The following is a 13,004-nucleotide window of genomic DNA, read 5'->3' as shown; positions in this document are numbered from 1 at the left end:
GACTCCGATGGCCAATTGAGCCTAAATTTTCACAGGTTTGTTATTTTATATATACACGAAGTGTCGGACTTGGACAATACTGTTTACCGAAAGTGTATAATGGCTTTAATAGAGGAAGTTTTAATTGCACATTTTCCATAGTTGTATTGTTGATGGACAAGGGTTCCTCTTTTTGAATTTTAAAACACTTTTTTCCTTCTGCCTTTCTCACCCTCAGAGAAGACAGGTAGGTGTCCAATGGTCACACCTGGAGAGCTTGGAATATGTTTTGAAGAATGTAACGATGACATGGAATGTGATGGATACAAGAAATGCTGTAGCAACGGATGTGGACACGTTTGTCGAGACCCGTACATGGTGATGAATGGTATGTAAACTGCAGGATTTAATGTCAAAGTCAGTTCATTAGTTTAAAGGCACTGAACACGTTTTTGGTAATTGTTAAAGACCAGTAATCTCACTTGGTGTATCCCAACTATGCATAAAGTAAAAAGCCCGGGAAAATTTGGACTCAAATGGTCATTGAAGTTGCAAGGAAATGATGAAAGAAAAAACACCCTTGTTGTACAAAATAGTGTGCTTTTAGATAGGAAGAAAAGGCTTCTGGCTAGAAGTCTTTTATTATTTTAGTGAGAAATTACACCTTTCTTAAAAACTCTTGTTACTTCAGAAGGAGCCGTTTCTCACAATGTATTAAACTATTGACAGCTCTCCGTTGCTCGTTACCAAGTAAGGTTTTGTGCTAATACATATTTTGAGTAATTACCAAACGTGTACAGTGCCTTTAAGCTCAGTTAAAAGAGGGGGGGGGGGTGTTCAAGATGTGCTTCTTTGACTGGGTTTAGTGATTGTTTACAGGTGAAGATAATTTCTTGTATGTCCACCTCCATGGGTAGTTTGTATAGATTTGCGTAGTTCCCTCATGACTTGTTATTGCAAATATTTTGTTGTCTGTTACTGTTTGAAAAAAAAGGATTGCTTTCTCCCATAGTGAAACCAGGAATGTGTCCCATGGTCCCACCAGGCTCAATAGGAATATGTGTTGAAGAATGCAGGAATGACTTCCAGTGTATGGGAAACAAGAAATGCTGCAGCAACGGATGTGGACATACCTGCCGGGAACCAAGTTTGCCATTAAGTAAGACATATCCCTTCAAAAGCTTCTTCACAAAATGTCTTTTATTTGTATGTGTTATCAGGCTTTGAAAAAATTATTGACCTGAAAGTTTAACTTAAAGGCAGTGGTCATTATTGGTAATTACTCAAAACAATTATTAGCATAAAACCTTTCTTGGTGACGAGTAATGGGAGAGGTTGATGGTATGAAACATTGTGAGAAACAGCTTCCTCCAAAGTGCCAAAGTTTTCGAGTAAGAAGTAATTTTCCACGAATTTGATTTTGAGACCTCAGATTTAGAACTTGAAGTCTCGAAATCAACCATCTAAACGCATACAACTTCGTGTGACAGGGGTGTTGTTTCGATGACCGATTGAGCTCAAATTTTCACAGGTTTGTTATTTTATGCACATGTTGAGATACACCAACTGTGAAGGCTAGTCTTTGACAATTACCGATATTGTCCACTGCCTTTAACACCCGACATACAGTGTAGGATGGTTTGTTTACCTGTTGGTGTTTTTTAATACGGTTAGAGATGGATGCTTCTTAATGCCTTGAATAAACTTGGGAGCTCCCTCTAGTTTCTGAAGTCAGTTGGCTAAAGTGAGTGTACATACAGCAAGACTTTTTATTTTTATAATTTTGAAAGAATTGTGTACAGTAATGCTAAATTGATGCGTTATTTAATTTAAGTGAAGCCTGGAGTGTGCCCCATGATTCCACCTGGCACAGGAGGGATATGCGTTGAAGAATGCATATAACAAAACCTTCTTCACAAGATGTATTTTAACTTGGTGTTTTATCAGGGTTACCAACAGCAATATTTGGAATGTGCCAAAAGAGTGTAAATCTGATAAAATGTTGTTTTTCTTCTTTTACAGTGAAACCAGGAATGTGCCCCATGATCCCACCTGGCACAGGAGGGATATGTGTTGAAGAATGCAGGAATGACACTCAATGTGAAGGAATCAAGAAATGCTGCAGCAACGGATGTGGACATACCTGCCGGGATCCAATTCCATGTAAGAGAAAACTCTCCCATGAGCCCATTTTATAAACATTTATTTGACACAAGTAAAAAAAGAATCAAGTTTGCAGGCATGCAAGGGCGCATTTGGCTGCCAGCCATGTCAACCCATTATGACCACGGAGCACAGCCAAGTTCGAAAGTGTTTGATTTTTCCCAGGAAAACCTGATGGTCTGGAAAACCCTAGTGGCACAGCAGAGATCCAATGCACAACTCAACTCACATATGGCCCCGACCGGGAATCGATACGGGGTCACCTGGGTGAGAGGTGAGCGCTTTATGCACAAGCCAACCATGCCTCCCACATGTCCCATCCGCAGGATGACCCAATGGTTAAGTGTCTTTTGCTTAAGGACACAAATGTCATGACCGGGACTCAAACCCACACTCTGCTGATTAGAAACACAAGAGTTTAAATTCTGTGCTCTCAACAGCTCAGTCACTACACTTCCACATAACCGGGATTTGAAACCCCCATTATGTTGACTAAGCATCAGAAATTGAGTTCGATGCTGTAGACCCTCACAGCCAAGATACACTACAGCACCAATGTTAACTACTTTTCATTACAGTTTAATGTTAACTTTTTATTTCCACAGTGAAACAAGGAATGTGCCCCATAATTCCACCTGGCACAGCAGGGATATGTGTTGAAGAATGCAGGAATGACACTCAATGTGAAGGTATCAAGAAATGCTGCAGCAACGGATGTGGACATACCTGCAGGGATCCAATGCCATGTAAGAGAATGCTTTCCCATGAGCTCATTTTATAAACATTTATCTGGCAGAAGTAAAAAAAGCTTCTTCACAAGAAGGCTTATATTTTGATGTTGTCATCAGGGTTAGCAACAGCAATACTTGCAATATTAAACAGAGGAGTCCTTCTTGAGTTTACTGCAATTTGTTTGTAGATTGGTATTGTTTTGTTTTGAGACATTTATTCTTAACACCCGCAGGGCTTATAATTAATGTAGAAGTGAGTAACAACATATTTAAGAAAAGCTCTTCCTACATGTAGTTGTGAAATCTCCAATTATGTTAATATGAAGCGATTAAAGGCAGTGGATACTATTGGTAATTACTCAAAATATTTATAAAAATAAAACCATACAAGGTAACGAGTAATGGGGAGAGGTTGATAGTATAAAGCATTGTGGGAAACGACTCTCTCTGAAGTGACATAGTTTTCAAGAAAGGAGTAATTTTCCACGAATTTGATTTCGCAACCTCAGATTAAGAATTTGAGGTTTCAAAATTAAGCATCTGGAAGCACACAGCCTTGTGTGACAACAGTGTTTTTTTCTTTCATAGTTATCTCGCAACTCCGACGCCCAATCGAGCCCAAATTTTCACACGCTTGTTTTGTTAAGCATATGTTGAGAAACACTAAGTGAGAAGACTGGTCTTAGACAATTACCAATAGTGTCCAGTGTCTTTAATGATATGACAAATGTCTGTAGACATCTCACAATGGTTTTGAAATTGTTTTAAAAACAACTTTTGTTTGTTACAGTGAAACCAGGAATGTGCCCCATGGTCCCACCTGGCACAGCAGGGATATGTGTTGAAGAATGCAGGAATGACACTCAATGTGAAGGAATCAAGAAATGCTGCAGCAACGGATGTGGACATACCTGCCGGGAACCAAGTTTGCCAAGTAAGACAAATCTCACAAAAGCTTCTTTGCAAAAGTGTTTTAATTTGAAGTAGTCATCAGGGTTAGCAAAAGCAACATATGCAATGTGCAAACAAAAGTCTTCCTGGAATGAGAATTTTAACCTTTTTTTCTTTTACAGTGAAACCAGGAATGTGTCCCATGGTCCCTCCAGGCTCAGCAGGGATATGTGTTGAAGAATGCAGGAATGACACCCAGTGTATGGGAAACAAGAAATGCTGCAGCAACGGATGTGGACATACCTGCCGGGATCCAATGCCATGTAAGAGAAAACTCTCCCATGAGCTCATTTTATAAACATTTATCTGGCAGAAGTAAAAAAAAGAATCAAGTTTGCCAAGTAAGACAAATCTCTGAAAAGCTTCTTCACAAGAAGGCTTATATTTTGATGTTGTCATCGGGGTAGCAACAGCAATACTTGCAATATTAAACAGAGGAGTCCTTCTTGAGTTTACTGCAATTTATTGTAGATTGGTATTGTTTTGTTTGGAGACACTTAAACCAAACACCAGCAGGGCTTATAAATAATGTCGAAGTGAGTAACCAGAAATTTAAGAAGAGCTACTCCTAATTGTGAAATCTTCAATTTTGTGATTATTAAAGATGCTATGTCAGATTTTTTGCCCCAAACATTAACAAATAGATTTGTTTGAGTGAATGGTACTTTAAAGAGTATCACCCGCTCTAACAAAAAAATTTTTAACTTTTACTTTTGGTCAGGAACCATGACAAAAATTTAAAATGTTTCTTATAAAACACATAAGAATTGGTCAAGTGATATATTGTCGGCACTTTATTTCACTGCTACTAATAATTGGCAGACTTTTTCGAGCAATGGCTCAAATGAAAGCTTCTCGACCCCCATCAAAATACCAATTGAATTTTAAATCAAAATTACATCTCACCATGGTTTTGAAATTGGTTTACCAACAACTATTGTTTGTTACAGTGAAACCAGGAATGTGTCCCATGGTCCCACCAGGCTCAATAGGAATATGTGTTGAAGAATGCAGAAATGACACCCAGTGTATGGGAAACAAGAAATGCTGCAGCAACGGATGTGGACATACCTGCCGGGAACCAAGTTTGCCAAGTAAGACAAATCTCACAAAAGCTTCTTCTCAAGAAGGCTTATATTTTGATGTTGTCATCAGGGTTAGCAACAGCATTACTTGCAATATTAAAAAGAGGAGTCCTTCTTGAGTTTACTGCAATTTATTTGTAGATTGGTATTGTTTTGTTTTGAGACATTTATTCTTAACACCCGCAGGGCTTATAATTAATGTAGAAGTGAGTAACAACATATTTAAAAAGAGCTACTTCTAGTTGTGAAATCTCCAATTATGTTAGTATGAAGTGATTTAAGGCAGTGGACACTATTGGTAATTACTCAAAATAATTTTAGTATAAAAATCGTATATGGTAACTAGTAAGGGGAGAGGTTGATAGTATAAAACATTGTGAGAAAATAATATTTTGGGGGGCTAGTCATCCTTACTCGCAGCTAAGAGCTGAATTGCAAAGGACACGGCTACATCGTGTTCAAGAAGCAAGGGCGCCTTTGGCTGCCAGTCACATCAACAACCCATTATGACCACAGAGCACAGCCAAGATCGAAAGTGTTTGATTTTTCCCGTGTGAGGAAAACCTGATGGTCTGGAAAACCCTAGTGGCACAGCAGAGATCCAATGCACAACTCAACTTACATATGGCCCTGGCCGGGAATCGATCCGGGGTCACCTTGGTGAGAGGCGAGCGCTTTATGCACAAGCCAACCATGCCTCCCACATGTCTCATCCGCAGGATGATGCAACGGTTAAGTGTCTTTTGCTTAAGGACACAAATGTCATGACCGGGACTCAAACCCACACTCTGCTGATTAGAAACACAAGAGTTTAAATTCTGTGCTCTCAACAGCTCAGTCACTACACTTCCACATAACCGGGATTTGAACCCCCATTATGTTGACTAAGCATCAGAAATTGAGTTTGATGCTGTAGACCCTCGCAGCCAAGATACACTACAGCCCCAATGTTAACTACTCTTCATTACAGTTTAATGTTAACTTTTTATTTCCACAGTGAAACAAGGAATGTGCCCCATGGTCCCACCTGGCACAGCAGGGATATGTGTTGAAGAATGCAGGAATGACACCCAGTGTATGGGAAACAAGAAATGCTGCAGCAACGGATGTGGACATACCTGCCGGGATCCAGTGCCATGTAAGAGAAAACTCTCTCATTAGCACATTTTGTAATCATTTATCTGGCACTAGTAAAAAAGGAATGCTAAATTGAGAGACGAGCGCTTCACGCACAATGTTAACTACTTTTCATTACAGTATAATTCAAACTTTTTATTTCCATAGTGAAACCAGGAATGTGCCCCATAATCCCACCTGGCACAGCAGGGATATGTGTTGAAGAATGCAGGAATGACACTCAATGTGAAGGAATGAAGAAATGCTGCAGCAACGGATGTGGACATACCTGCCGGGAACCAAGTTTGCCAAGTAAGACAAATCTCACAAAAGCTTCTTCTCAAGAAGGCTTATATTTTGATGTTGTCATCGGGGTAGCAACAGCAATACTTGCAATATTAAACAGAGGAGTCCTTCTTGAGTTTACTGCAATTTATTTGAAGATTGGTATTGTTTTGTTTTGAGACATTTATACTTATCACCCGCAGGGCTTATAAATAATGTAGAAGTGAGTATCCACAAATTTAAGAAGGGACACTCCTAGTTGTAAAATCATTAATTTTTTGAGGTTATTAAGTGATTAATGACATGCAAAACGCTGTTTGTAGACATCTCGCCATGGTTTTGAAATTGTTTTACCAACAACTATTGTTTGTTACAGTGAAACCAGGAATGTGCCCCATGGTCCCACCAGGCTCAATAGGAATATGTGTTGAAGAATGCAGGAATGACTTCCAGTGTATGGGAAACAAGAAATGCTGCAGCAACGGATGTGGACATACCTGCCGGGATCCAATGCCATGTAAGAGAAAACTCTCCCATGAGCTCATTTTATAAACATTTATCTGGCACGAGTAAAAAATATCCTAAAATGACTCAGCAAATGAAAAATTAAAGTAAACAGTTTTGTTGTTGATAGCCAGGTTAACTTAACTACTTGTAAATAACAGAAATAACAGCAAACTATGCATTTTAAACATCCACCGCCTTACACCATTACTTGTCCTGTTCATTGGGCCTTAACAATTTCATGAAACCACCTCAACTCCTTAGGAGTATGCAACAGCTTTACGTCCCATTCAAAGGATGATGCAATGATTGAATGTGTTGACTGAGACTCGAACCCACACTCTGCTAATCAGAAACACCAGAGTCTAAATTCTGTGCTCTTATCCGCTTGGTCGCGACACTTCCACCTAACCGGGATTTGAACCCCCAATATGTTGACTGAGAGCATCAAAAATTGAGTTCAATGCTGTAGACACTCGCAGCCAAGATACACTACAGCCCCAATGTTAACTACTTTTCATTACTTCATCGACTTAAATCTCTGGGTTTTGACGGAATAGTCCTTGATTGGTTCAAGTCTTACATCACAGATAGATCTCAGCGTGTACTTATCAACAGCATGTATTCTACACCATCAACTCTGCTGTCTGGTGTCCCACAAGGTTCTGTTCTTGGACCTGTGCTGTTCTCCATCTATACACGCCCTCTCGGACAAATCATACGCAATCATAATCTTCACTACCATCTTTACGCTGACGACACACAGATCTACATATCCTTTAAGCCCACCCAAACTGAAGCAGAGTCTGCATTACATCGTGTTGAATCCTGTATCGACGAGGTCCGTGACTGGATGTCCAGCAACTTCTTAAGACTAACTGATAAGAAGTCTGAGTTTATCATTCTCGGATCAAAACTGCAACGCCATAAAGTCCATATTCCTCATCTTGGCATTGGCGACTCTCAAGTCAAATTTGCCATCAGAGTTCGTAATTTAGGCACCACATTCGACAACAACATGTCCTTTAAGGACCACTTATCGTCTGTTGCCAAGAGCTCCTCATTCCACCTACGCAACCTTGGTCTCATCAGAAAGTACCCAACTCAAGATGCTACAGAGCAACACGTTCATGCCTTTGTGACCTTCCGACTTGACATGGGAAACTCTCTCCTGTATGGTCTGCCTGATAATCAAATTTACTGCTTGTCTCGCCTTCAAAATATTGCCGCTAGAATTGTAAACTGGTCCAACACTTGGAGTACACATCACACGTATCTTACAAGATCTACATTGGCTACCCATTAAGGACAGAATCATCTTCAAGATCCTTGTGTATGTCTATTGCTCATCAAAAGGCACTTTACCACCATATCTCTCAGAAGGACTCCAGCCCCATATTTCCAACCGCCAGTCTATGCGATCTAAACAAACATCTTTTAAGGAAACCCCTTGCCAAAACATCATGGGGTGAAAGATCGTTTACTTCTGCTGCCCCTTCATTATGGAACGACTTGCCGGATCATGTTAAAAACTTCCCTCAAGACTCACCTAATAAGGACTTCATAACTTTTCCCGTTTATTGTGTCACTGTGCCATGAGCATCTTTAGATGGATACCAGTGCATTATAAATGCCCATTATTATTACAGTTTAACTTTAACTTTTTTTTCCACAGTGAAACCAGGAATGTGTCCCATAATCCCACCAGGCTCAATAGGAATATGTGTTGAAGAATGCAGGAATGACACCCAGTGTATGGGAAACAAGAAATGCTGTAGCAACGGATGTGGACATACCTGCCGGGAACCAAGTTTGCCAAGTAAGACAAATCTCACAAAAGCTTCTGATCTTCGCAAAAGTGTTTTAATTTGAAGTAGTCATCAGGGTTAGCAAAAGCAACATATGCAATGCGCAAACAAAAGTCTACCTGGAATGAAAATTTAAACATTTTTTTTCTTTTACAGTGAAACCAGGAATGTGCCCCATGGTCCCACCAGGCTCAATAGGAATATGTGTTGAAGAATGCATGGATGACACCCAGTGTATGGGAAATAAAAAATGCTGCAGCAACGGATGTGGACATACCTGCCGGGATCCAATGCCATGTAAGAGAAAACGCTCCCATGAGCTCATTTTGTAAACATTTATCTGGCACTAGTAAAAAAAGGAATCCTAAAATGAGAGACGAGCGCTTTATGCACAAGCCAACCAGGCCACCCACGTGTCCCATCATCAGGATGACGCAGTGGTTAAGTGTCTTGCTTAAGGACACAAATGTAATGACCGGGACTCAAACCCACACTCTGCTGATCAGAAACACCAGAGCTTACAATCAGTGCTCTTAACTGCTCGGTCACTACGCTTCCACATGAGCGGGATTTGAACCCCCATTATGTTGACTGAGCATCAGAAATCAAGTTCAATGCTGTAGACCCTCGCAGCCAAGATACACTACAGTCCCATCTTATTTCTTTGTCATTACAGTTTAATTTTAACTTTTTATTTCCACAGTGAAACCAGGAATGTGCCCCATAATCCCACCTGGCACAGCAGGGATATGTGTTGAAGAATGCATGAATGACACTCAATGTGAAGGAATCAAGAAATGCTGCAGCAACGGATGTGGACATACCTGCAGGGAACCAAGTTTGCCAAGTAAGACAAATCTCACAAAAGCTTCTTCACAAGAAGGCTTATATTTTGATGTTGTCATCAGGGCAGCAACAGCAATACTTGCAATATTAAACAGAGGAGTCCTTCTTGAGTTTACTGCAATTTATTTGTAGATTGGTATTGTTTTGTTTGGAGACACTTATACTTAACACCAGCAGGACTTGTTGTTAGAACGTTACAGAATTGGTTAGAACAAAAGTATTGAAGATCATAGATTAACATAAAACTTACATGGTCTAATGATGATGATAATAGAAAACATCCCATGAAATATTATTGTCTTAAATGTCATATTTGTTGAGAAATAAATAATCTTATTTCGTGTTTGAAGTGTATCGCTCAGTGAGTGTTTATTCATTTTTCTTTTGCATCGATGTCATTCAAAAATGTGAATCGGTTTTTCACTATTTTCTCGGGACCAAGATGGCCAATCTATATCAAACTTCTACAAGTGGATTACATAAAGTGCTTACACTGCCAGCAACTGTTTGTCCGCGAACTCAATTATGTAATTTTCGTTTAATGTAGAAGTAATGCTCCTCTTTTGTGATTTTTATGTTTTTTGTCATATCCCCTTTAAATTTTTGGATGGTTGTAAATATCTTTGTCTCGGTGTGTTTTGTCCCATTTATATTTATACACCTGTAGTTCATATTTATATTTATATTTTTTAATGCTGTGTTTTTTATGATGCACACTGGAAAGCATTTTTTTCATGTTTTTAAGGTGATGTGAATAATAAATTGAATTGAATTGAATTGAAGTGAGTAACCACAAATTTGAGAAGAGCTACATTGTGTACTCCTAATTGTGAAATCTCCAATTTTGTGATTATGAAATGATTTAAATGATATGCTAAACGTTGTTTGTAGACATCTCACCATGGTTTTGAAATTGTTTTACCAACAACTTTTGTTTGTTACAGTGAAACCAGGAATGTGCCCCATAATCCCACCTGGCACAGCAGGGATATGTGTTGAAGAATGCAGGAATGACACTCAGTGTATGGGAAACAAGAAATGCTGCAGCAACGGATGTGGACATACCTGCCGGGATCCAACGCCATGTAAGAGAAAACTCTCACATGAGCTCATTATATAAACATTTATCTGGCTTGTAAAAAGAAGTGAGTTCTAAATGGACTCGGCAAATGAGAAATAATATAGCCAGGTTAACTTTGGTACTTGTAAATAACTGTAATAACAGCAAACTATACTTTTTAAACATTGTAGACAACGCATTACACCATTACTTGTCCTGTTCATTGGGCCTTAACAATTTCATGAAACCACCTCAACTCCTTAGTAGTATGCAACAGCGTTACTTCCCATTCGAAGGATGATGCAATGGTCAAGTGTCTTGCTTAAGGACACAAATATCACAACCACGACTTGAACCTACACTCTGCTGATCAGAAACACCAGAGTTTAAATTCTGTGCTCTTAACTGCTCGGTCACTACACTTCCACATAACCGGGATTTGAACCCCCATTATGTTGACTAAGCATCATAAAGTAGGTTCAATGCGGTAGACACTCGCAGCCAAGATACACTACAGCCACAATGTTACACATTGTACAATTCTTCATTACAGTTAAATTTTAACTTTTTCTTTTACAGTGAAACCAGGAATGTGCCCCATGATCCCACCTGGCACAGCAGGAATATGTGTTGAAGAATGCATGAATGACACTCAGTGTGAAGGAATCAAGAAATGCTGCAGCAACGGATGTGGACATACCTGCCGGGAACCAAGTTTGCCAAGTAAGACAAAATCTCACAAAAGCTTCTTTGCAAAAATCTTTTAATTTGAAGTAGTCATCAGGGTTAGTGAAAGCAACATATGCAATGTGCAAACAAAAGTCATCCTGGAATGAAAATTTAATTAATTTTTTCTTTTACAGTGAAACCAGGAATGTGTCCCATGGTCCAACCTGGCACAGCAGGAATATGTGTTGAAGAATGCAGGAATGACACCCAGTGTATGGGAAACAAGAAATGCTGCAGCAACGGATGTGGACATACCTGCCGGGATCCAATGCCATGTAAGAGAAAACTCTCCCAAGAGCTCATTTTATAAACATTTATCTGGCACAAGTAAAAGAGGAAATCTTAAAGGACTCGGCAGATGAAAAATTAAAGTTAACAGTTTTGTTGTTGATAGCCAGGTTTACTTTACTACTTGTAAAGCTCATTCTTTACAGCAACTTAGACCTTTTAAACATTGTATGCAACGCTTTACACCATTACTTGTCCTGTTCATTGGACCTTTACAATTTCATGAACCACCTCAACTCCTTTATGCAACAGCTTTACTTCCCATTCGAAGGATGACGCAATGGTTAAGTGTCTTGCTTAAGGACACAAATATCACAACCACGACTTGAACCCACACTCTGCTGATCAGAAACACCAGAGTTTAAGTTCTGTGCTCTTAACTGCTCGGTCACTACACTTCACATAACCGGGATTTGAACCTTCACTCTGTTGACTGAGAATATGAAATTGAGTTCAATGCTGTAGACCCTCGCAGCCAAGATCACTACAGCCCCAATGTTAACTACTTTTCATTGCAGTTTAATGTTAACTTTTTTTTTCCACAGTGAAACCTGGAATGTGCCCCATAATTCCACCTGGCACAGCAGGGATATGTGTTGAAGAATGCATGGATGACACTCAATGTGAAGGAATGAAGAAATGCTGCAGCAACGGATGTGGACATACCTGCCGGGAACCAAGTTTGCCAAGTATGACAAAATCTCACAGAAGCTTCTTTGCAAAAGTGTTTTAATTTGAAGTAGTCATCAGGGTTAGCAAAAGCAACATATGCAATGTGAAAACAAAAGTCTTTTTTTTTTTTTTTTTTTTTTACAGTTAAACCAGGAATGTGCCCCATAATTCCACCTGGCACAGCAGGGATATGTGTTGAAGAATGCATGAATGACACTCAATGTGAAGGAATCAAGAAATGCTGCAGCAACGGATGTGGACATACTTGTCGTGATCCAATGCCATGTAAGAGAAAACTCTCCCATGAGCTCAATTTGTATACATTTATCTGGCACAAGTAAAAAAGGAATTCTTAATGGACTCGACAAATGAAAAATTTAATTCTACAGTTTTGTTGTTGATATCCAGTTTAACTTAACTACTTGTAAAGATAATTCTTAACAGCAACTTAGACCTTTTAAACATTGTATGCAACGCTTTACACCATTAATTGTCCTGTTCATTGGGCCTTAACAATATCATGAACCACCTCTACTCCTTAGGATTATGCAACTGCTTTATGTCCCATCCGAAGGATGATGCAATGGTTAAGTGTCTTGCTTAAGGACACAAATATCATGACCGGGACTCAAGCCCACACTCTGCTGATCAGAAACACCAGAGTTTACAATCAGTGCTCTTAACAGCTCATTCACTGCACTTCCACATAACCGGGAATTGAACCCCATTTATGTTGACTGAGCATCAGAAATTGAGTTCAATGTTGTAGACCCTCGCAGCCAAATTA

General features: G+C 39.4%; 1 protein-coding gene across 12 annotated transcripts in view; it reads left to right on the top strand.

Annotated features, from left to right (window-relative positions):
- The window catches only part of LOC139934689 (uncharacterized), a 59,170-nt gene that overhangs the window by 19,352 nt on the left and 26,814 nt on the right, over window positions 1-13,004 (top strand). For 4 of the 12 annotated variants that reach the window (XM_071929093.1, XM_071929125.1, XM_071929051.1 and 1 more), the window contains 18 exons: window positions 218-367; window positions 992-1,138; window positions 2,002-2,142; window positions 2,748-2,888; window positions 3,664-3,807; window positions 3,947-4,087; window positions 4,775-4,918; window positions 5,907-6,047; window positions 6,194-6,337; window positions 6,687-6,827; window positions 8,490-8,633; window positions 8,779-8,919; window positions 9,326-9,469; window positions 10,413-10,553; window positions 11,108-11,251; window positions 11,392-11,532; window positions 12,091-12,234; window positions 12,362-12,502. In XM_071929093.1, coding sequence (XP_071785194.1) covers window positions 218-367; window positions 992-1,138; window positions 2,002-2,142; window positions 2,748-2,888; window positions 3,664-3,807; window positions 3,947-4,087; window positions 4,775-4,918; window positions 5,907-6,047; window positions 6,194-6,337; window positions 6,687-6,827; window positions 8,490-8,633; window positions 8,779-8,919; window positions 9,326-9,469; window positions 10,413-10,553; window positions 11,108-11,251; window positions 11,392-11,532; window positions 12,091-12,234; window positions 12,362-12,502 — 2,574 coding nt within the window. The remainder of the gene's footprint in view (window positions 1-217; window positions 368-991; window positions 1,139-2,001; window positions 2,143-2,747; window positions 2,889-3,663; window positions 3,808-3,946; window positions 4,088-4,774; window positions 4,919-5,906; window positions 6,048-6,193; window positions 6,338-6,686; window positions 6,828-8,489; window positions 8,634-8,778; window positions 8,920-9,325; window positions 9,470-10,412; window positions 10,554-11,107; window positions 11,252-11,391; window positions 11,533-12,090; window positions 12,235-12,361; window positions 12,503-13,004) is intronic. The other 8 variants (XM_071929068.1, XM_071929059.1, XM_071929099.1 and 5 more) reach the window with 8 other exon arrangements.

Source organism: Asterias amurensis, chromosome 1 (genome assembly GCF_032118995.1).
Source record: "Asterias amurensis chromosome 1, ASM3211899v1".
In the NCBI taxonomy this organism is placed as follows: Eukaryota; Metazoa; Echinodermata; class Asteroidea; order Forcipulatida; family Asteriidae; genus Asterias; species Asterias amurensis.
The sequence above is the reverse complement of the archived record's forward strand: the minus strand, read 5'-3'. Positions and strand labels throughout refer to the sequence as shown.